The sequence below is a fragment of the Talpa occidentalis genome, unplaced genomic scaffold (assembly GCF_014898055.3).
Source record: "Talpa occidentalis isolate TD23 unplaced genomic scaffold, MPIMG_talOcc4v2.1 talOcc4.7, whole genome shotgun sequence".
NCBI lineage: Eukaryota > Metazoa > Chordata > Mammalia > Eulipotyphla > Talpidae > Talpa > Talpa occidentalis.
Window position 1 is genome coordinate 103,222,646 of NW_023605083.1, and position 22,027 is coordinate 103,244,672.

Here is a 22,027-nt window from a genome sequence, read left to right on the forward strand (position 1 = left end):
GTTGGTGGGCCATTTGCTGCTTCTGAAAATAGCCCAGCTGATGGTGGCGCCTGTGGCCACTTTCCTGGGGGAGGCCTGCGTGGGTGTGGGCACTTTAATGTCTGATCCTCTAAGCAAGATGGCTGCTGAAGAGAATTAGCCCTGCTGTCAGGCATTGGTGGAGTGGTTTGGTGTGTACAGGAAGAGAGAGACCCAACTCTGGGGGTGGGGGTAGGGGGGTATCACAGAAAACGCTCAGGCCTCCTGGTGTTATCACAGCCCCCCCAGCATGCCCCTCTGATGAAGGCCCTGATGTGGGAACATGTGTGGAGCGGACATAGGCCCCCAGCCCCCAGTTATGGTGTGTATCTGAGGAACTCCACTCTCATCAGGACTAAGTCTAGAAAGAGAGGACAGTGCTTTAGGCTCTGGAGGAAGAGGAGGCGTCTCTGCTTTAGCACCTCTGTGGTTGGAGCTGTCACGAGGGTGGGCGGTCAGGCCAGATTTCTTGTGTACAACGGGTTGACAGCCCACATAGGGGCCTCCTGAGGTGCTATCAGCGGGACTGCTGAGGGGAGTGCATGACACCCCAGGCAGATCAGGAGGGGCTGACCCAATAGATGTGACATTACACCTACCATCAGTTACTGTCCCTGTGTCTTCATCCTGCCAGCCAAGACACATCAGTAGAAGAACCTGGCATGTTTTGGAAAATTCAGGCAGGATGTCACATTAGATGCCTTGCTAGGCAAGTAGCTGAAAAGTGGCTGAAGAAAGAATGGATGACCTCCCATAACAGAGTCCATAGAAGGGGTGGGGTGGCCAGGACTCACAGGCCTTCCTCCAGGAATGACTGAGTAATCTGAGCACCATGATTAGAACAGGCAAGGTCCTGCTGGAACTGCCCAACTCCAGTCTTTCTGAGGGGCCCGGGGAGGACAGGGTGAGGCAGTGGGATAGTGGGAGAGGATTGGGGACAGCGGTGTGACATTGGAAACATACCCACTTGCCAGGGCCTTTGCGCCAGGGGCTGTGGTTGCACTTTGTGATGTCATGTCCCCGTGCATGTATGTGGCCATGTTCCCTCTGGCCCATGCAGTGCACAGCCCAACTGCTGCTGGCTTTGCCTGTTAGGTGACAATCAAGGACTTGTTTCTCTTAATTCTGTGCTATGCCTGCAGTGCACATGTCCCCTATTGACCTGAACATTTGGGTGTTGGCACAGAAAGGTGTGAGTCATGGAGACGCAATGCTTATCCAACAGAAGAACCTTGCTGAAGGAGGACTCTCCCATGTAGGAAATAATTGTACACAAGAACTCAAGAAGTTAAACGACAGGAAAATTGATAGGTAGTATAAGCTGGTAATATAAGTCTTAATTATCAAGAATGACAGTGACACTTGACATTCTGATTGGCATGTGAAATAATGAAATAACCAGAGCTACCTTTCAAGAGAAAAACCAATAGTAATGTGCAAGTAGGTCTTTTAAGTACTTTTAATAAAATCCAGGGTTTTTTATATGTTGGAGGAGTGAATGGTGTTGTCAGGAGGGAGATGGCAGCATCCAGTGTCTGTTGTCATTGGGGGCCACGGTATCGAACATACCCCAGGCTTCGAGGGCCGCCAGTGTTCTGACCTCGGAGGGGGACTCCTGAGGGGTAATGCTTCCTCTGAGGGCCTGTAATGATGAGCAGCGTAACTTGGTGGGAACCACTACTTGAAAAATACTACCTCTTTTATGAGGAGGGAGAAAAGACATTTTCAGAAAAAAAAACAGCATTTCCCTATCATGTAGAAACCCATCCTTGAAAGCATTAATTAACAACTAATTGCTAGATAAAATCGAATAACAAAAAATACACAGCATCGCTTACAGAAAAGCAAGGGAGCTCCCCAATTGCCCAAACAGCGGCTGAAAGTGGTAGTGCACTCACAGGCTGGACCACTGTGTCACCACTGTGTGGTGACAGCACATGGCACAGAATAAGACGAGGGAAATAAACCTAGTACACCCTGATCAGTAAGGGTATCCGAAGAGGAAACTCATTCAAAAGAGGGAAATTCTAAGGTTGGATGAGACATTCATGTTCCATTCTGTTGCAAAATAAGCAGCTAAGCCATGTCACAAAATTATTAAAAGCAAAAGACTCAAATACTATCCAAGAAGAAATGGCACAGCTCTTAGAACATCAGATTAATACCATAAGGTAGAAATCATAGAGATAAAATTAGGAACTAAAGTGATGACTTTATTATTTGGTGATGAGAAGGAGAACCTTGTAAAGACTATGGTGATTTTAATGTGCATATAACACTCCCTCCAAACAAGATGTACAAGATATAAGGAGACTGACATGTCAACTATTGCAGTGGGAAAATGCAGCCTGCCTCAATGGGAATTTGAGAGATTTGTCAGATGGAAATTAAGACAATAATAAAGGAAGTTAATTTGAACAATGCAGTTAATGATCTTGGATTCTTGCACCTATGGCCTTAAATAGTATATTCTGCCTCCTCCCAGTACACTTGAAACAGAAACACTAAACATGTATCTGGTCCCCAGGTAAATCTCAGGCATCACATGAAAGAGATCATACAACCACATTTTGTCACAGTGTGACAAAATTAGGAATCAGCAGCCGTAACACCAAATCCGATTTTTTGCTACTTAAGCATGAATAAAAGAATTCATTATAAACATTACCAATTTTGAAGTAAGAAAAAAAAAAATTCCCAACAGCATTTATGTGCTCTCAAAGGTGTATTTTAATGGAAATTCGTAGCCTTCCATTCATATATTGGGGATTAATGATTGAAAATTGGTAAACTTTCAACCTAAGAAAATAAACCCAAAGAAAGGCAGAGATGGATGCAGACAAGGTATTGGGGATATGGACAGGTAATAGTGAACTAAAAAGAGGAACAAGGCAAACACTGGTTAACATAAGAATCAGGTAGGGTTGATAGGAGAAAGCTGATAACAAATAAAGACGGTGACCTGATATAGACAGAATCCATATTTTTAAAGATATAACACTAAACAATTTGATGCAGCTGAACTAAGCCCTTAGACAAAATGGACAGTCTTCCTGGGAAGAGAAGTGATCAAAATGAAATAAACCTGGGGCCTCCCCGGTGGCGCAGCGGTTGAGTGCGAGGCTGCGAAGCTGCCCGCAGCCTCTGCAGCGCTGGTTCAATTCCCAGCTGCCGGCAAGGGTCCCACATGGCGCGACAGACCTCTCCTGCAGTGCCCGCTGCTCCCCTCAGCGGTATATTTTGTCAGTCTGCCTGTTCTGTTCCCCGCTCTGGCTCTGGTGAATTCTTTCACCCTCCTGCGCTTCTGACTGTACCCAGTGTTTGTATGAATAAATAAAATAATTCTAAAAAAAAAAAAAAAGAAATAAACCTGAATAGACCTCTTGCTATTAAACAAGTAGAATTTATAGTTAACAGCCTAGTTAAAGAACTGAAATTAAAAAGGCTGGCCAAGATAGTTTTGTAGGCATGTATAACAAGCCTTCAGGGATAGGCCATCTCTATATGATAGAATTGGTCTGGAAAACAATGAGCAGACTGTCTCCGAGTCCAGTCTCATAAGGTGAGGCTGCTCCTGAGCAGGGGTGGCCTGGGGGATTCTCTCATGGTAGCTGTGGACACCTGCTGTGCTGCCTGTTTCTGTTCCATGCTGCTGCATGACTGGGGCTTACCCCAGACTGAGGGAAGGTGTGGGGAACAGGAGGTGAGTGAAGGGTTACTAAAATCATTTTAATTGGGTGGGAAACTCATAAAACCATTCAGGTGACTTAGTAGTAATACTAGTAGTTCTTTTTAAACAACTAAATTTATACTGCATAATAAAGTAAATGGTTAATTCTTTACTGGAACAAAATTTTATTTCACAAAAGAAGTTGGAACAGATGAAATAAAAAATCTTAAAGCCTCTAAAGTCTGCACTTAGGAATATCAGAACAAGCTCTGGATTGATTTTTCTCTTACAGTGTCTATGTTTCCTAGCTCTGTGCATGGGAACACTTGGGAACATGGGTCCCCCAGAGCCGGGGACACCTTCAACACCATTAACTTGAGTGGTAACACCTATAATATGAACTCTTCCTGATGAACCTGGGCCACCTTTTGTGCTAGAAAACAGGGTCACTTGAAAATGACATAGCAGCCACTGGAAAGGGGTTCCACTGGTTCAAGAATTAGTTTGAGTCCTAGAAAAAAAATACTGTAATGGATTAAAACATAATATTAGGTCATATTAACACTTAATAAAATGCACTGGCTCAGGTTGCTGGACACCAACTCATCTTGAGAATCAGTAATATTCACCATTGTGTCCACTTTTTCTTCATGAACTGCCCTCTGGGAAACAAAGGAGGAGGGAATGACCATCTAAAGGAAAATCCCAGCACAGAGGATAGAATTAGAAATTGTCATTTACAACATGATGAAGTGAAGGATCAAGAGAGTAATGAGTGGCTGTCAAAATGGTTCAGTGAAAACTTGGGGGAGAAGTTTATACGGGGCGGACCAGGCTTCATCAGTGTCCCTTGAAGTGGCGTAGAAGCCCGTGAAGCCCCTAGGGAGTGGCCGTGCCATAAAGAAGTGTGTTCGGGCAAGTGTGTATAAGTGTGGATCAGCCGGAGAACTGTCCCCATGGAGGCTGAGGTCCTAGTGGATGCCTCTGTCCTGTCCATCGAGGGACACTGTCTTCAGATGTAGCAACTTCAGGCTTAGCCACAGGCAGATAAATGTGCTTTTCTGTAAGAAAGAAAATGATGAGCAGTTTACAACAGCTGTAATAATGTGGACAGCTTATCCATTGAAAGGGCTTGTCATGTCTTTGAGAAACACCAACTTTGGGATTTGGAAAAAGAATGAATCAAGTGTTTCTAGGGGCCTTTCTGGTGGCACAGGGGGTTAAAGTTTCAGCGCTGTCAAGCCGTCGCCAGCCACAGCAGCAAGAGTTCGATGTCCAGCCAGGGAGCTGACCCACATGGCACAGCAGACCTCTCCTGTCTCACCCGCTGCTCCCCTCAGCATTGTGTTTCAGTCAGTCTGCCTGTTCTGTTCCCCACTCTATCTCTGGTGAATCCTGTCACCCCCTGCACCGCTGGCCTACACCACAGTTATTGTATGCATAAATAAATAAATCTTTTTATAAAAAGGATAGAAAAAAAGTCTTCCTGACTTAAGGGCGTGGGCCACAGGTGGGAGTTCCAGGGCCCAGGACTTGTTGGCCTAGAGACCAGGGTCCCCCTTCCTGTGAGTTGCTGGCCACTCTATCAAGTGAGCAGTTCTCTTTCCTGTCCTGCTGGGGCATGTGGCTTTGACTGTGCAGCTGCTGTTCCAACAATCCTTTCTCCTGCCTCTCCCAGAGCTCCTTCTTCATCAAGCCCAGAGAATTGGGTGGATTGCCAGTTTATTGTAAGGGATATAATTCAGGAACAGCCAGAGGGAGATGCACAGGGCAAGGAGGGTGAGACAGGGCAGGGAGCTTCCATGCCCCCTCCAGCTGCCCCATTCTCCCTGAATCTCCTTGTGTTAGCCAAACGGGAAACTCTGCACCATGTCCTTTTGGGTTCTCATGGAGGCTTCATTACATCGCATGAATCTTAAATCGTGCTTAAGTTTTAGCTTTGGGAGCTAGCCCCTCTCCTCTCCTGGGAGGCTGGGGGTGGGACTGAAGTTCCAGCTCCCTAGCCACATGGTTGGTTCTCTGGCGCCCAGCCCCAGCCTCAGGTGCTTCCAAAAGTTACTCATTAACTCCTTTATTTCATCACAGGAAATTCGAAGGGTTTTAGCATCTCTGTGCCAGAACCAAGATGAAGACCAAATATCTTAATTATAGATCATATGCCCCGAGATCATATAGATCATTATGGTGGGGCCCTAATCCAGTAGGACCGAGGCCCTTGTAAGAAGGGGACAAAGCACTCTCCCACCTGCAGGTGATCTGTCCCCCCACCCTCCCTGCCCCATGTGAGGACAGAGAAAGTTGGCCTCTACAAACCAGGAAGAAAAACCTCACCAACTGGATGCCCTTGCCCTCGTAGTGAGAGGAGGTAAACCTTGAGACCAGATAAGGTTTACCTGTGGGTGTCAGCCAAATGCTCAAGAGAAATAAAGCATGACACTCATTTAAGGTGATAGATTTTATTAGTGCTGTTGCAGTAGGACAAAGCTGACCTCAACTCCTAACTCAAGAAAATCTGTGATTCCTGGCCACGGGTGTGCAGCTGGAAAACCACTAAGAGGAGACATCAAGGTAGGGATTCTGCTAAACCAATTTAACAGGAGTTTTGCTGAGGGCAGGCCATGGGCATCTCTTCAAGGGAGGGGAATAACTTCGCAGGGTTCTTTAGAGGCTGAAGATGGGGTCCAAGTGTTCTAGGGCAGCCCCGATATTGAATGGGTTGCCTGGCTGTGGGTCCTCACCCGCGCGCTTACAAGGGACTTATGGTTGAGGCCACGTTTGGGTCAAAACCACACCCACAAGAGCCGTATGCGTGGGGGGAAAAAAACAGACTTTTCAAGACGTGAACCAAAGATTTTCACTGCGAGTCCTGCAGACCTAGTGCGCTTTATGGTGACCAACGCAAGAAAAATTACTTTGGGCTGGTCAACCACGGGTGAAGCTTGGAAACCACGTTGGGCGCCAGCTGTTATAGGGCAGCTCCGATATTGAACGGGTTGCCTAGCTGTGGGTCCTCACCCGCGCGCTTAAAAGGGATTATTAATGCTCCACTACAGGAACACACAAAAGGTTAATAACAGGTTTATTTACAAGGGAAAAGGAAATAAGGAAAATGTACAACTCAGGGAGAAAATAGGGAAATCAAGTCTTTAATGCGTCCTACCCGATCCGCCGACCTGGAAACCCAAAGGCACTCTCAGAGCTGGCCGGACGCTGGGAGCTGGCGGAGAGCCAAAATGGGGGACCCCTCCAAAGCCCACATGTCTGGCTTTATACCAACCTGGCTGCTTAACCCCACCCTCAGGTCCCAGCCACCTTCCCTTTGGTGGTGATGGGATTTGGAGTTCCCAGTGTCTTTGGCTTTGGCCTGGGGTGGGGGTGGAGTCCACAAAGCCTGGATGGAATTAGCTCTAGGACATCCTTTTCTCCCTAACACAAGGACAAGCCCCAGGAGGACTTGTGGCAACAGGAATGTGAAGAGGGACACAGCAGTCGTGGAGCAGGTTTGCGAGGCTATTCTGCTACTTGGGCTTAAGTTCCTGTGCCGTTTATTGAGCGCACACAAGCTAGTATAAGCTGATCATGCGACAATGGTATGAGGAATAAGGTCCGGGGGACAAGGGGTTACGAGGAACAGAAGGGGACATTGTGACTATACATCAAGAAACATTCGTGTCAGGAAAATTTATGTGTTGATGTTATCACAGGCAGAGTTATCCTGAGACCACCATGGAGATAGTCACGTAATCAGGTCAGCGGTGGCCTAGGTGTCCCCAGGCCTGTCTCGTGACACGGGCTATTCTCTGTAGGCAGTCAAGGAATGCTCTGATGTGATTTGCAGATAGCAAATAGGTCACAGTTGCCCATGAGTGGCCATCTCATAGGAACCCACAGGACTAATGGGCCTGTCTAAAGTTTGGTCAAGGAGAGTCTGCCAGAACCGTAATTCTAGAAGGAAAGGCAGAAGCCACTGCCCTTAATTGAGGTGGGGAATGGGTGCCAGGGTAGAATAAATGTCACTACAGACTTCATAGGGCTTAAGGAGAGGAGTCTCGGGGAAGGAGGGCAGGTCTTGGGAGACCCTCATGGGCCCAGCTCTGTCCAAATAAGCCATCATTAGCCCTGGTATAAAGCTGATTAGCTGATGCCCAAGAAGGAAGTTGCATGGATGGTGTCCACCCCCCGGGACTCACCTTACCCTGTTTCTGAGGCTCTACCTGCACCTGTTCCTGTGAGGGAAACATGCAGACCTGGTTCCAGCAGAAGCAGGACAGGGTGCTGGGCTTCCTCTGCCTCTGTGACATTTGTCCCCCTCTCCTTAAGGTGCCACCAGTGGAATGAGGTTGGAGGGGAATGACAGCACCCAGGCAGCAGAAAGGGCTTTGAAGACTGCTTGAGAATGCTGGTGCAGCATGAGAGCTCCCTGAGGGCAAGGTCCCCTTCCTTCCATTCAGGAAGGAGGCCCCAGGAGGAGGGTCCCTAGTGAGGAGGATGCCTACCCAGCCCACCCCCACTATGCCCCACGTGCCTCACCTCCACTGTGCTTACTCCTGCCTGCTCCCTGGAGAGCCCTGGTTTCACCATCTCCCTGAGTGAGCTGCTGTTTCAGAACAGACACCTTTCCCCTCCCCACTCCTCTGCACAATGCGGCAGGTAGTGTTGCTAGAAATCATTGGGAGAGCCTCCCTGGGGATAAGGGATTAAGTCTCAGTGAAAGGGAACTGCTAAGAAAAAGAAATCTTTCCCTGTTAAAGAGTCATTGACCTGGAAATGTAAAGTAAATAACAAGTTTGCTTCCTTAATAAGCATATCTAAACAAGGTCTGGCAGCCTGCTAGGCTGATTAATCTCCCAGGTCATCCTGGAAGATCTGCATCATTCCCCTTTTCCTGAGTCAAGAATTTGTATGCTAACTAACCAACTTTATCAATGTAAGGTGGTTTATGTGTTGATGACAAAGAAATTCTTTGTCTCTAGACCAGTGCTCAGACCTAATGGGACTACCCAGGTCTGAGACCTCATGCATGAGTAATAGAGCTTTCCTGGCCTCACCATTCCGAAAGTACCGCTTGTTCTTCCCCGGCCTGGGTAAAAGGCTAGAATTTATTTCTGCAACATCAGCACTATGAAGTTATCCTGGAGTTCGATCCCTGGCCAGGAGCTACCCACATGGCACAGCAGATCTCTCCTGCCTGGCCTGCTGCTCCACTCTGCAGTGTATGAGAGTAGATCTGCCTGTTTTGCTCCCTACTCTGTCTCTGGTGAATCCTCTCGCCGCCTACACCCCTGTTCTTGTATACATAAATAAATCTTTAAAAAATCATTGGGAATTCTGTGATAGTGTGGCATTGTCCCCCAAAGGAATATTCTCGACTCCATTCACTGTTGTGATAAAAGAAAAAAAGGTCAAAACAGTTCGAAATACAGTCTTGATGATATTCAGAGTTCAGCTACATTCTGTTCATCTTATTTCTGACATTTGACAAATCAGGGGTCTCTCTGCATGTAAGATTTATACTGCTTTCACAACTCATTCTTCTCTAGTTCTACAAATTCCCCTAAACTTTGAAGAGGACAGTAAATTGAAGCTCTGGCAGCAGGCTCCCTGGAGCAGCATTACTCCTGCAACAGAATTTGCACCTAGCTCTGGCGCGGCTGGGCATGCCCCCACCATTGCCAGGACAGGTAGAGCGGCTAACGACCCTTGTCAGCGCGTGCATTTCCTGTAAGGGGAAAGATGGGCCGGGGACCAGCAGGCGTGCAGCCACCTCCCAGACGCTCCTGCTTTCGCACCTCCTACCCCAATTTAAGTGGCGCCACCCCCTGCAACTTTCCTTCCTCCCCACGGCATGCAGGCTCTATTTCCTCATCCACGGGTCTGTCCTCCCTGGAACATAGCCTGCCCAGGCCAGGAGGTAGGGACGCAGGGAGAGGTGAATGTGGTGGGCGTCTGAGGACAGTGTGGGCCCTGTCCTCTTTTTCCTCATGTGCGTATTTTGTTGCTTTGTTCATTAACTCTTTTTCATTAATTTGGAATTTTTTAAATACTGCATTCGAGGGCCTCCCTGGTGGCGCAAGGGGTTAAGACACAACCTATTGATACCGGAATTGTCAGGCCTAGTCTCCCAGCCAGGAACGGATCCCAGGCTGCAGGGCAGCGCTGAGCCCCAGCCACTAGACCCCCACGGGTTGGTGTCTCACGAAGCCGCAGCAGGAACTTCGCAGACGCTCAGGCGAGCAACGAGAAGAGGCAGTTTGTTTAGAGAAAGAAAAATTTTATTGAGGAGTAAAGGAGCAGAAATAAAGTGGGACTCCCAGGCCAGGGAACCAGGCCAGGGAGGGGCAAGGAAGCCAAAGTGGAGTCGTGTCTCAGGGAATATAGACCTTCTTTCCCTAATTATTCTAAAGCTCCACCAGTCTCTCTGTGATTGGTTAGTTCTCGGCTGTCTCACTCAATTTGCTACTGAGTGGGGGATCTTCACATTCCTTATCTAACAGCTTTCTCTTTCCCCATTTGTTGCATCTTTAAATTTATGGCCCAGTCCTCTGGATGGGCATCCCTGCGATGAGGTTAAACAGCTGCCCTTCTAATGTGACCATAAATTAAACTACTCTCTATTTCTCCAATCTCCGCCTCCCTTTACCACCTGAAGGAAACCAGGACCAGCGTTAACAATGTTGTCCTTGGTGCTGGGATGTTTGTTTTTCCTAGTGGAATGGGTTACTTTCCCTTGCTTGTCCTTATCTCTGAAGCCTCCCTAAATTCTTCAGAGGTCCCCTCCTGCACTGTCCCTAAAACTGCCTAATTTCTAGCTTGCCCTGTGTCTCACTATGAAGTTGCCCTCAGCCGAGTAGCCCACATGCCGCAGCAGACCTCTCCTGTCTCTCCCGCTGCTCCCCACAGCAGTGTATTTCTGACAATCTGCCTGTTCTGTACCCCACTCTGTCTGGTGAATCTTCTTACCCCCCACACCTCTGGCCTGTACCCTAGTTCTTGTATACATAAATAAATCTTAAAAAAATAAAATATTGCATTCCGAATATTAGTTCTTGATTTTTTGAGCGCTACTTCCCTTAAATTCTGCACCCCACGCGGTGCTCAGCTGCCGCACCCCCAACTCCCCTTGCAGGGAGGCAGGGACCTGAACTAGAATTGAATCCAGGTCCTCTGAATACTTTTGGCACACGAATATTCTGGCTCTCCAAATTAAGCGTTCTTCAAGAACCACCTTCAATTTCCCCCCAAATTCCAAAGACTTCCCCAGCCTGGGTGGAGCTCAGGTCCCCCATCGCCTTCAGATGCCCCTCCCGCTAGAACCTCCCTTACCAGCCCCTCCTCCTCTCTTAATTCCCCTAGAGTTCCCAGCGGGGGTTCAGGTTCCAGCGCACTGGGGAGTTGGCGGCAAGACCCCGGGGCAGGATGGCCGGACGCGGGACGGGGTGGGAGGAACTTGGGGGTAAACTGGGAGCCGAGGCCGCTGTCGGAGGAGCGCTGGTGAAGGCTCGGAGCGGGGCGAGGTTTCCGGGCGTGGCGCCCGGGGCGAAGCTCAGGGGCGAAGGGCAAGCCCAGGCCTTAGAGCGAGCGGGAGAGCCTGGCCGACGGGGGTGCGCGGCCGGGCGGGGGGAGCGGCGCGGCGGCGGCGCGGGTGGGGGCGCGCGGCGAGGGTCCCCGAGGCGGGCGGGCGGGCGGGGCGGGGCGCGGCGCCGGGGGCTGGCGCCGGGGCGGGGCGGTGGCTGCGCTTTCTCCGCCGCCGCTGCGCCTGGGCTCACCGGTGCCTGTGAGCGTCTCCCGACCCCCACGCGGACACCCTGGCGCAAGCTGCGGCGCAAGTCCTGCAGCTCCCCGGCGCCCAGCGCTGCCTGCAGGGGAGCCTTAGGGGTGCATCTCGGGCAGGTGCCCGTCCTTCACAAGCGGCCCGCGCCCGCCTTCGCCGCTGCCTTGTCACCCCGCAGGTGTCCCTCCCCCGCAGGTTTCCAGGTGCCGCGCTCGGCCACTCCCCCCCGGCTCCCCCGCTCTCCAGGTGTCCCTGCGGCCGCGCCCGCCACACCCTCCCACCCACTCTCCCCGCAGGCCGCCGTCCCCCGCAGGTGTCCTGGTGCTCCGCCGGCCATGGTGGACGTGCTGGGCGGGCGGCTCCTGGTGACCCGGGACGGCCGGGCGGTGGAGGCCGAGGCGGCGCTGCAGAACAAGGTGGTGGCGCTGTACTTCGCGGCCGGCCGGTGCGCGCCGTCTCGCGACTTCACGCCGCTGCTCTGCGACTTCTACACGGCTCTGGTGGACGAGGCGCGGCCGCCCGCGCCCTTCGAGGTGGTCTTCGTGTCGGCCGACGGCAGCGCGCAGGAGATGCGGGGCTTCATGAGCGAGCTGCACGGCGCCTGGCTGGCGCTGCCCTTCCACGACCCCTGCCGGCAGTGAGTGGGGACGGGGGGCGGCCCGTGTCCCTGCGCCTCTCCGGGAGGGCCCTGGCCCCGGAGGTGGCCCACCCGCGCAGGCACAGTGTAGTGTCCGCTTCAGCCTCCTGGGCAGGCTCTGGGAGTGCGCGGGCGAGGGGCATCTGCGCTCCCAGGGCATCTCCGGGCCCGCTGGTGAGCCCCGCACTGGCCCCTGCACGGGTGGATCTCTGACTGCAGGAATCTGCATTTCCAAGCAGCTCTGGTGATGCTGATGCTGCCGTCTGTGGACCGAGCCGAGGACCTCTAGACTGGGGGGTCCACCCCTTGGTTTCCTCCTTTGAGTTTGGTGTGTGGGGTGAGGCACAGGCACAGGGGCGGCCTCAACCTTGAGTCTGCCAAGCAGGCGAGGGAGACTCAGGAGAGTCTGAGTGCTGACCTGGGCCAGCAGGTGAGGAGCTGGGGTTATACCCTGGGAGGAAGGGTCAGGTCCCCAGTGCGGGTGGGTCCCGGGCTCTGGTTGGCCACCACCGCAGCTTAATTTATGCTGCCAATGACTGGAATTTCCTAACTGTGAGATCACTCTGTGCTCCTGCACATGTAGCAAGAACCAGGTTCCTGGGCTCTTGCAGAGACAAAAATCCTTTCTCTCTGAGGGTCTCCTCCCCTTACCTTAGCAAAGACATGGCGTTGCAGGGCTCTTGGCTTGGTTGGATCTTGGAGATTGTGAATGTATTAGAAATTGGCCCGAGTGTTTTACTAACTGCCGGGGTTCAAGAGGGGGGGGGAGAAGGTGGGAAGCAGAAGGGAAATGGGAGGGTGAGGGAGGACTGGGGAGGGACCAGGAGGAGGTTGAGGGAGGTGGGAGGGTGGGGAGAGGAGGGAGAAGGTAAGAAGGGGGAGCATTTGGGAAGGAGGGGAAGGGAGGGGGCACCGGGTAAGGAGGAGAGGGGAGAGGAGGAGGGGGGCATGGGGATGGGGAGGGAGACGGTGTGAGGAGGGATGGGAAGAGGAAGAGCAGGAGCACGTGCGGGGGAGGGGGCGTGTGGAAGACTCCAGGGAAGGCTGGCAGGGCAGGAGGGCGCTGGTGCTGAGTGTGGGCATCTCAGGTCTCCTGGGCGGAAGTGTTTAGGCTTCAGTCTAAGTTACACCGCACAAGCACGTTATTCTGCCGCACCCCTAACGTTTCAGAGGCGAATTTCTGGGTCTGCTTTATAGGGTGCGAGCACTGCATTTCTCCAGGGAGAATTGTGGCCTCTGTTCTCCACCCCCTCTCCCCAATGCATTATCTGGACACAACTTTCCTTCTAGACAATTAAGAATAGAAGCTAATTTGGGGGAGTTCCATGAAGAGTAAGTCTTCCCAGCGTGAGCTCTTCTACTCTGGGTGATGCTGAGGGAGGAGAGGCCAGGCCCGGGGGAGGGCGCCTGTTTCCCTGGTTGTCTGGGCCCTGGACGGGGCTAATCTGAGTGGCCACGGCTTAAGGGGCCACAGGACTCCTTAGAGTGTCATGGCCAGTGGTGGCTGAAAAATGAGTTTTGATTTCCTTAGCACTCGTGACACACAGCTTTTGAATGGGAGCAGTTAGTTTTGAAAGTGAAAAGGCGTGGCCCTGTTTTAATCGGGCACAGATCTCAGCCCTGGGCAGAGCCCACACTGGGGTTCACTCTGGAATTTACTCAGCGGTTACGTAGGTAATTAATACTGAGTGTAAACTGGGTGAGGATGGCACTGACTAGGAGCTCGAGCTGTGGGTCGGGGTTTTGTCTGTGTCCTCTTTCCCAGATGTGCCACAGAGGTGCAGAGGCCAAGCCTCCTGGCTCAGGACCATCTGTTCTGTTGAGGAATCCATTGTGGCGGTTTCTTTGGGGAAGTTCATTGTCCCTCCCCCTTGACCCTGTCATTGCTATTCGCAAGTTAGGAAATGGGCTCCTCTGTGGGAATTCTTGGAGCTATGCCCTAGATTCTGCTTACCCCAGCCTAGATCTGTGGACTAGGACATGAATAAATGAGAAATAGTGGCCACCAAGAGCCACGGGATATAGGAAGCGCCCAGGTGGCCTTTAGGTGACTCCTCCTGTGCCTGGAAGCTGACTCTGCTTGGTGCCTTGGGAGGCCAGCCCTGCTTTGTCCTTCATGGTGGGGGACCCCTGCTGCCTTCCCTCTGCAGTGACTGGAATGCACCTTCCCATCATCCACTCTCCACTGGATTCCTGCTGACCTGCCTGAGCCTGGAGAGGAGAAACAGGGATGCTGTGGGAGGTACCCCACGGAGTCTCCCAGGGATTCCCTGGGCAAGGCTAGAGGCAGTGGTGGGAAGGAAATGCCCAGAACCTCTCACCTTGTCTTCCAGGTTGCAGAGATCTTGAGTTTCCAGTGCCTCCCCCATGCAAGGCAGTGACAAGGGTGCTTTTCTGCCTGGGGAGGCAGGTGTTTGCTGACCCCTGAAGCTGGCGGTGGAGTGGGCACACGACCAGCTCCCAGGTCCCTGTCCAGGTGCCGTGGGGTGTGGGGGGCCTGAGCTCCCATCCTGCCCATCTTCCCTTCCTCTGTTACAAGGCCCAGAATCAAGGAATTTCTGTGCTGCTGCTGGGCTTGTGAGCCCTCGGGGTGACAATATACATGATATTGTGGTTGCTTCTTAACAACGCTGGTACCCGCTTGGGCTCTGGAACCTTGGCAGAGCCCAAGGATGCCTGGCATGAGCCCCCCTCCTGCCTGCCTGGCTCTGATGACCCCCACCCCCAAGCACCCTCTGGATGGAGCTCCTCAACCTCTGGGTGGCAGGTTCAATTGATGGCAAAGAACTGGCACGTCTTCCTTTCTTGTGTAGAGAAGGGTCCCTGGAGTGCCGAGTCCTGTGTGTGCTAAGCTTCCCCACTCTCCCCCTATTCCCTCCCTTTCTCCGGTTCATGTCCCACCTGGGGCCTCATGACCTGACAGTCCCGGTCAGGTGGAGGAACCTCTGAGTCTGGCCCTCCAATCTCCTACTCATGATTACCTCCTTCATGTGCGCCATGGACCACTAGCATAGTCTAGCAGATGCCTGGGCCTTGGAGCCACCACCCCTGGACTCTCGTTCCTGAACTCTCCCCTTCTCATCAAGGACAAGCCTTTCTCCCCAGGTCCCCAACTCTCCAGTGGTCACCGCTGTACCCAGGGTTCGGTCCCCATCTGCCTCCACCTCCCAAGCCAGGGTTTGGCCCACACTTGCCTCCCATCCCAGTCTCTGGCTGGCCCCTTTCCATCGTTCTAAACAGACCGGACAACTCATGTTCCAGTGCACTCCATGCTTTTCCATGTGTCTGAAGGGTGAGCACACACGTGCTCCAGCCCCTGCCCCGGAGCCCTGCCTCTCTGCTGGGCAGCTCCTCCTCCACCTCCTCCTCCTCCATGCCCCTGGGATGCTGAGTGCATTTCTGACCCATCATAGCCACAGCCCAAGTGCCCCGCCAACCCCCCAGAGTAGGAATGTGTGTTAAGTTGACAGTCCTTAAGTTTGGAACAAACATTGTTCAGGGTTTGGGCACCTGCAGGAGGCCTGACGGATGGGTGACACAAGTAGGAAGAGTTGCTCAGGAGCAGCCTTGGCCGAGATGGAAAAATTGGAGCCAGAAGTTGCCATGGCAACCCAGAAGAGACTGTACCAAGGACAAGGACTTGCTGCCTGAAATGCAGGGAGGCGCCAGCATCACGCAGCACCAAGGGTAGTGTGTGAGGGGAGTGAGCCCTCAGACTTCCGAGAAATGGTCAAGAGGACTGGAGTTCCGGCAACTGTCATTGTGCTCAGAGACAAGGCCCTCTCCTTTGCAAGGTGTGCCGCTCTCTCTGGACACAGCACAGCACCCAGAGGGGATGGAGATGACTTCGGGGAACCTGCAGCTCCAAGGCTACAGGAGTCCCCAGGCAGAGGCTGCCAGGGTGGGGAATTGCGCTCCCCTATGGTGCGACTCTTTGAAGAGCCACTGGAGCAAAGAAATGTGCTGAACCTCCTCCCCTCTCAATGCCCTTGCCTGTCATCTCCCTACCAGTCAGAGCTTGATTTAATGCTGCCAGTGATGAAAACAACAGCAGCTCATCATGTAAACAATAAAGGTTACTGATAGGCTTAGCAGACACACCCCATGGCCAGGAGCTGGTTTTGAGGGGGACAAGGAGACACAGTTTCTTGGCCCTGCATTCTGCCATGTCTGCTTCATGCTCAGGCTGCAGCCCTGGCAGGCTGCCTGGCACATCCATCTCCCTCATGGTGGCAGTGTGGTTGCTATGTCTCGGGCTGTGCATCCTCACCCCTTCCTTCCTGGCACAGAGGCAGGCTCCCCATGGAGTCTTGTAGGACCTGTGCTGGTTAGTACAGCCATGGGTCAAAAACTGTGATGACTGGATTTGGGGTGGATCCTTCCGACTAACAAGAAAGCCAGTGTTTTTGATGACTTCTTGTTGCCAAGCTCTTAGCTAAGCTTATTAGTTATTTCTTACATTAATCGCAGGAGGTCCTCTCAGGTACAGGTGCAGATGCAGGAACTGGTGGGGAGGTTAACAAGTCACACCGCTAGTTAACACCAGCAAGTGGGGGCGGGGGGCAGGTTAGCAAGGAGGGTTATGGATGCTGAGCAGCAGCCCCAGGCCTCATTGCCCGAGCTGTCTGGAGAGTTTCCCTTCTGGCCTGCTCTCTCCGCTCCCCATCCCTGGAGGGGTGCAGAAAGTCTGGGAGAGTGGGGTGGCACACTCGAGCAAGCATCAATCCAGAGGCGTCTCCTGTTCCACTCCCACTGTTGGGAAGGAGAGGCTGCATTTCTGACGAGTTCTGGGGATACACCTGCTGCTGCTGTTACTGGCCCGGGTCCCCACACTCGAAGACCCTGCTGCTTTACACCACTGCTCACACCTGGTCCTCAGGCCAGTGGTGACAGTGTCAGGAACCTGTCAGGGGTTTGGGTACTGACTCAGGACCCTGGTGGGCTCAGGGATGTGTGTGAGTGCCGCTGGGAGACCCCCTCACCGCCCTCCCAAAACCCTCCAGGGCCTCCTGCATGGCAGAGTCCCAGCTGAAGGACCGTGGCTCTTTCTGGTGGGGTGGGCATTGCTTGCCCCTCACCCTCACTGCCCAGTGTAAAGGCTCAGAAATGATCGCTCTACCCAAACTGCCAGCGAAGCTTAATCACACCCCTGCAGCCTTTGTGAAGAGTGATGTGGGCTGTTTTCTTTGTCCTCATGTTTTTGTTTTAAGTATTAGGGGAAAGGGAATTTCTTAGGTGTTCAAGTTTTAGGGGTTGTGCAGGATGCTTACCTGGGGAGGGACTTGCCCGGCCACATCTGTCAACCACCTTGCCTGAATCGCAGGCCTGTGCAGCCCCACCCGGAGCCTGGGTCTGGAGCACTCAGTTGTATGGAGATGCCTTTGACTGGTCGCCTTGAGGCGCAGTCCAGGGCATCTGCTCTGCAGTGTGGGTCTTGGTGCTGCAAGTGCAGTTTGAGCAGGGCCGTCTCTGTGTCCTTTTCACTGTGGGTGATCATTTCATATGGGGAGTGGTTGGACCTTCTGCAGAAGCTGTAGTGGTGGCAACTGTGGGGTGCTCCCTTTGGGAACTTGAGCATCCTCAGCTTTTGGTATCAACAGGGGTCCTGGAACCAGCCCCCCTGCGGATACTGAGCGACAATTGTCTATGTCTTTGGCATTTTCCATTCTCTTGAGATGTGGAGCGGGACATTTATTGGGTTATTTCGGGTTTAGAATCACACTGTCCAGTACAGTGGCCAGTAGGTACATGTGGCTACTTAAAGTTAATTACAGTGAGGCATTCAGTGCCTCAAGCACACCTACCACGTCTCAGTAGCTCAGTGGTGACCGTGGCTGCGTGCCTGGCACTGGACAGCACAGATACAGGACAGTTCCTTTGCTGTGGACACTTCCCCAGGATGGCTCTGGCTTAGGATGGGCAGCAGCCAGAAGGAAAGTCTGGAAGGGATCTCCTTGCATGGGGGGAGGTAGCCCTGGCCACATCCGGGACCTTGTAGGGCTAGCACAAAGGAGATCCTTTCCTTTCAGAGGGGCGGTCACTCCTGTCTGTTGCTGACCCTCGATCTCCCTCTTCTCTCCGCAGTGAGCTGAGGACCAGGTACAACATCACAGCCATCCCCAAGCTGGTGGTGGTGAAGCAGAATGGGGAGGTCATCACTGACAAGGGGCGGAAGCAGATTCGGGAGCGGGGGCTGGCCTGCTTCCAGAACTGGGTGGAGGCAGCCAGCGTCTTTCAGAACTTCTCAGGTTGACCTGGCAGGGTCTCCCTACCCGCTGCTCCCCACGACCTGGGCCGGGGCAGTCTCAGCCTGCTGCATCGCAGGCACGGGGAAGGGAGCCCCTGCTCTGTCCACGCTGGCCCAGATTATTCCAGAGTGGAAGCACAACATTGTGGCAGGAAGAAACGATTGCTCAGGAAGAACGCCCACCCTGTTTTGTCCCTGTGGTCTCCTTGTTGGCAGTTACTTTTACAATTTGTAGCATATTTCCTCCATACAAGCTTGAGTATGTTCATAATGAGTATTGGAAATCTATGCAAAATAGATATTTATACAGGTTCTTCAGGTACTATTATTTGTTTTTGATACAATTTCTGGAGATCTATTTATTTTAATGAGACGTTTTGCAGCTGTATTTATTCACGTAGTTTGAAGAATCTATATGCTTTAATAAAAAAACAAACCTGTTTCCACGTTGAGCTCTCTGCCTGCCTTCTTTCTCATTGCAAACCAAGTGTCCATATGAGGAAATTGAATACTCGATAACATCCCTTCGATAAAAATCTAAGGCCTCTTGCTGGTTGGCTAACAAGGAAGGCCTTCCTCACAGCTTTCCAATGGTGTCCTGATCCAGTCCTGGAATCCTAAAATGCCAGACACCCTTCTACTGCCCGGTGCCCGGTGCCCGGTGCCCGGTGGCTGTGCTGGGTCCCTAGACTGAGAGTTTGAAACAAGCTTCTCCTGAGAGGACCCAGGGCTGCATGCAGCGCAGGAAGTTACTGGGGGTCCCAGCGGCTGAGACTCTGAGACTGGCTTCATTCAAGGACAGCCCCCACCCCGCACCATCCCCCCAGCCCAGTCATTCTGAGTCTCCCTCCTCCAGTCAGTCGGTTTGTTTCCACTGGACCCTGACATCAGTGTCATTGGGTCAGCGGGTTGACTAAAGACACATTTGATGGGCTACCCTGGTCACTGTTTGCCCAGAACTAAGTCATACAGGGATGCAACTTTCTTCCCCAAATAAGAGGTGATGAATTCACCGAGTTCTAGTATTTTTTTCTAGCTTTGTTGAGATATAATTGACACACAGCATGCAAGTTTAAGGTCTTCACTTGGTTGATGCACTTTTATAGCTCTAATTCTAGTATTTATTTTTATTTTTTAAAAGATTTATTTATTTATGCATACAAGAACAGAGGTTGCGGGGGGTGAGAGGATTCACCAGAGAGGGTGGGGAACAGAATAAGTGGATTGACTGAAATACACTGCTGAGGGGAGAGCAGGTGAGACAGAAGAGGTCTGCTGCACCATGTGGGTTGCTCCTGGCCAGGTGGGGAATCGAATTGTGCTGCAGTGGCTGGTGATAGTTTGACAGCAGTGTCTTTAACCCTTGCACCACCAAGGAGGCCCCCTAATTCTAGTATTTTAAATCACACATCCTTGGGGTGGGTGAGTGGATATCTTCTGTAATGGGAAGATCCACAAACCATGTGTGTGTGTGTGTGTGTGTGTGTGTGTGTGTGTGTTAACCACAGCCACAGACTTCTCACAAGGTGAAGCTATGCCCTCCTGGGAAGCAGGCTCAGTGTTGGTCCCCAGGAACCTGGGACGATGGTCCCCCCGGGGCTGCAGCAGTAATGCCCTGTCTGGGGTCTTCTTAGGATGGTGTGTGGTGGGCATTTGGATACCCGGGCAAAGGCTGCCCTCTAGCTGCTCCCATACTGCCAGCCCACAACTCCTCCCCCTGTGCTGACTCAGGCTAGGAGAGTGGCCCAGCTCTTCACATTATTATTATGACCAGAACACACTTTCTTTAATAACATCCCCAGCCACTGACTTTTCTTAGTTCCAGAGGACTATATAACTGTCTGCTGTTCCAAGTGCTCTTCGCCACTTGCATCACAGAAGCAAAGCGTGCTTCTCGTGGAAAAAGAGGACAAACACCACATCCAAGGTGCTGCCAAGGGTCTCGCAGGGGACCCGTGACCTCAGGATTCTTGTCTATACTGGGAGGCTCCTTCCCTGCACCCCGCGTCATGCAGAGATAAACCACCATCAGAGTTTTAGTCTTGCAGTGCCCCTCAGCCTCCCGCCATCCTGCCCTGTGAGCACTTGTGATTTCCATCTCACCCCACAGCCTCGAGTCCCTCTTGTGGACCTGGGATGGCAGAAGCTTCCGGACCTGACCGTGGAACTTGGGAGGGATTTGGCATCGTGTGGTGTGGTCGGCTCTGGCCCCTGTGACCAGATATCTCTGGCATTTGTTCCCACGGTTCTGGAGGCTGAAGTCCAAGGTCCACCCACACAGTCACACACCAGCACACATAATGTGCATAATGAGAGTATTTCTGGCATTTCACTATCGAGTTTGATACTTATTTTTGGTTTAAGATATACTTTTTGTTAATTATAATAAGAAAAGATCTACTTACTGTTAAATGTTTTTTAAAATATATTCATGAATTGTTCCTGGGTTTTTTATGTCGGTTCAGCTGCTCTGCGGGTAATTATGTGTTTTTTCTTCTTTGACTTATAGGTATGGCAAATTACGTTAATAGATCTCCTAATTTGAATTATTCTTGCATTCCTGAGGGATAAATCCCATTTGGCCATGGTTTATTATTATTTTAATAAGCTTTGGAATTAAATTTGTGAATATTTTACTTAGGTTATTTGCAGAGGTAGTCACATATAAGGCTGCCCATTGGGTGCATTTTCTTTCAGCCCTTGCGCACCAGATCTCACCATTCCGATGATGAGCCAGCTGCTTTTGCAGACCTCTACAGGATGCAGGTCTCGGTGCCCGTCTGGCCTGTCGTCCACGCACCTGCACAGTTGGCACTTGGTGGCTTTTCATTGACAGGGTGTCAATATTTTTTTAAATTTTTTATATATATTACATCATCCTTCATTGTTGTACAATGTATGATTTCCCCGTGAAATTCCCACCACCAGCTCATCCGTGCACCATCACCATAGTCCCTTGTGCTCTTCTCTCCCCTGCCCTGATCCTTCTGCCTCCTCCTCCCCTGCAGAATGTCTCTGGCCTGTGGTTACCTGTTGATTTTGATTTTTACTTTATTACAGTTATTTTTTTCCCTCATCCCTTATTTGGTTCCTCTACATTCCTTCTATGAGTGAAACCATCCGGTATTTTTCTTTTTCTTTCTGGCTTATTTCGCTGCGCATAATCCCTTCCAGCTCCGTACTTTTTGTTTGTTTTGCATTTTCCAAAGATGTGCTTCGCTTTCAGCTGATGGAGAGGATGGAGCCATGCTGCCACAGGTGAGTCCTTTATTTCTACATGATCCTCCCATCAAACGGGGGACATTAGCTCTCCCTTCTCATGGGCTATTGGGGATTAAATTGATCACTAAAACATGCAAACTTAGGCCAGTGTCTGGCACACAGTGAACATTCTATGCCTGTTGGCTGTTACAGTGATGAGCGCTATTATTCATTTGTTAGCTCCAGAGGGTGCAGGTTTAACTAGAAGAACCCAGTGCTGACTTACTGCCTCCAAAAGGTCAGGACTGGGAGTTGTGGGGCGCGGGGGAGGAGCCTCCCAGATTAGACCAGAATTCTGAGGCCATGGGTGATTAAACCTGAGAGACCCTGGGTTCCTTGACAGCCTCAGATCCTGTGTTTCTTTTTCTGGGTCAAGGTCCTCTTCCTGCCTCCTCCAGTCTGGGCTTGCAGCTGCCTGGGTTA

The 22,027-nt window shown here is 51.7% G+C and overlaps 1 protein-coding gene across 1 annotated transcript; it reads left to right on the forward strand.

Annotated features, from left to right (window-relative positions):
- Positions 1-11,794: 11,794 nt before the first annotated feature.
- Positions 11,795-18,349, forward strand: NXNL2 (nucleoredoxin like 2). The gene is made up of 2 exons (XM_037494542.2): positions 11,795-12,096; positions 18,181-18,349. The coding sequence occupies exons 1-2, from the start codon at positions 11,795-11,797 to the stop codon at positions 18,347-18,349; spliced, it is 471 nt and encodes a 156-aa protein (XP_037350439.1).
- The last annotated feature ends 3,678 nt before the right edge of the window (positions 18,350-22,027 follow it).

What these genes read in the sequence shown, in the direction of transcription:
- NXNL2 (XM_037494542.2), top strand. Translation starts at nt 11,795, where the DNA reads ATGGTGGACGTGCTGGGCGGGCGGCTCCTGGTGACCCGGGACGGCCGG. An exon ending in TTCCACGACCCCTGCCGGCA is followed by an intron (nt 12,097 to 18,180) that starts GTGAGTGGGGAC and finishes TTCTCTCCGCAG; the next exon opens with TGAGCTGAGGACCAGGTACA.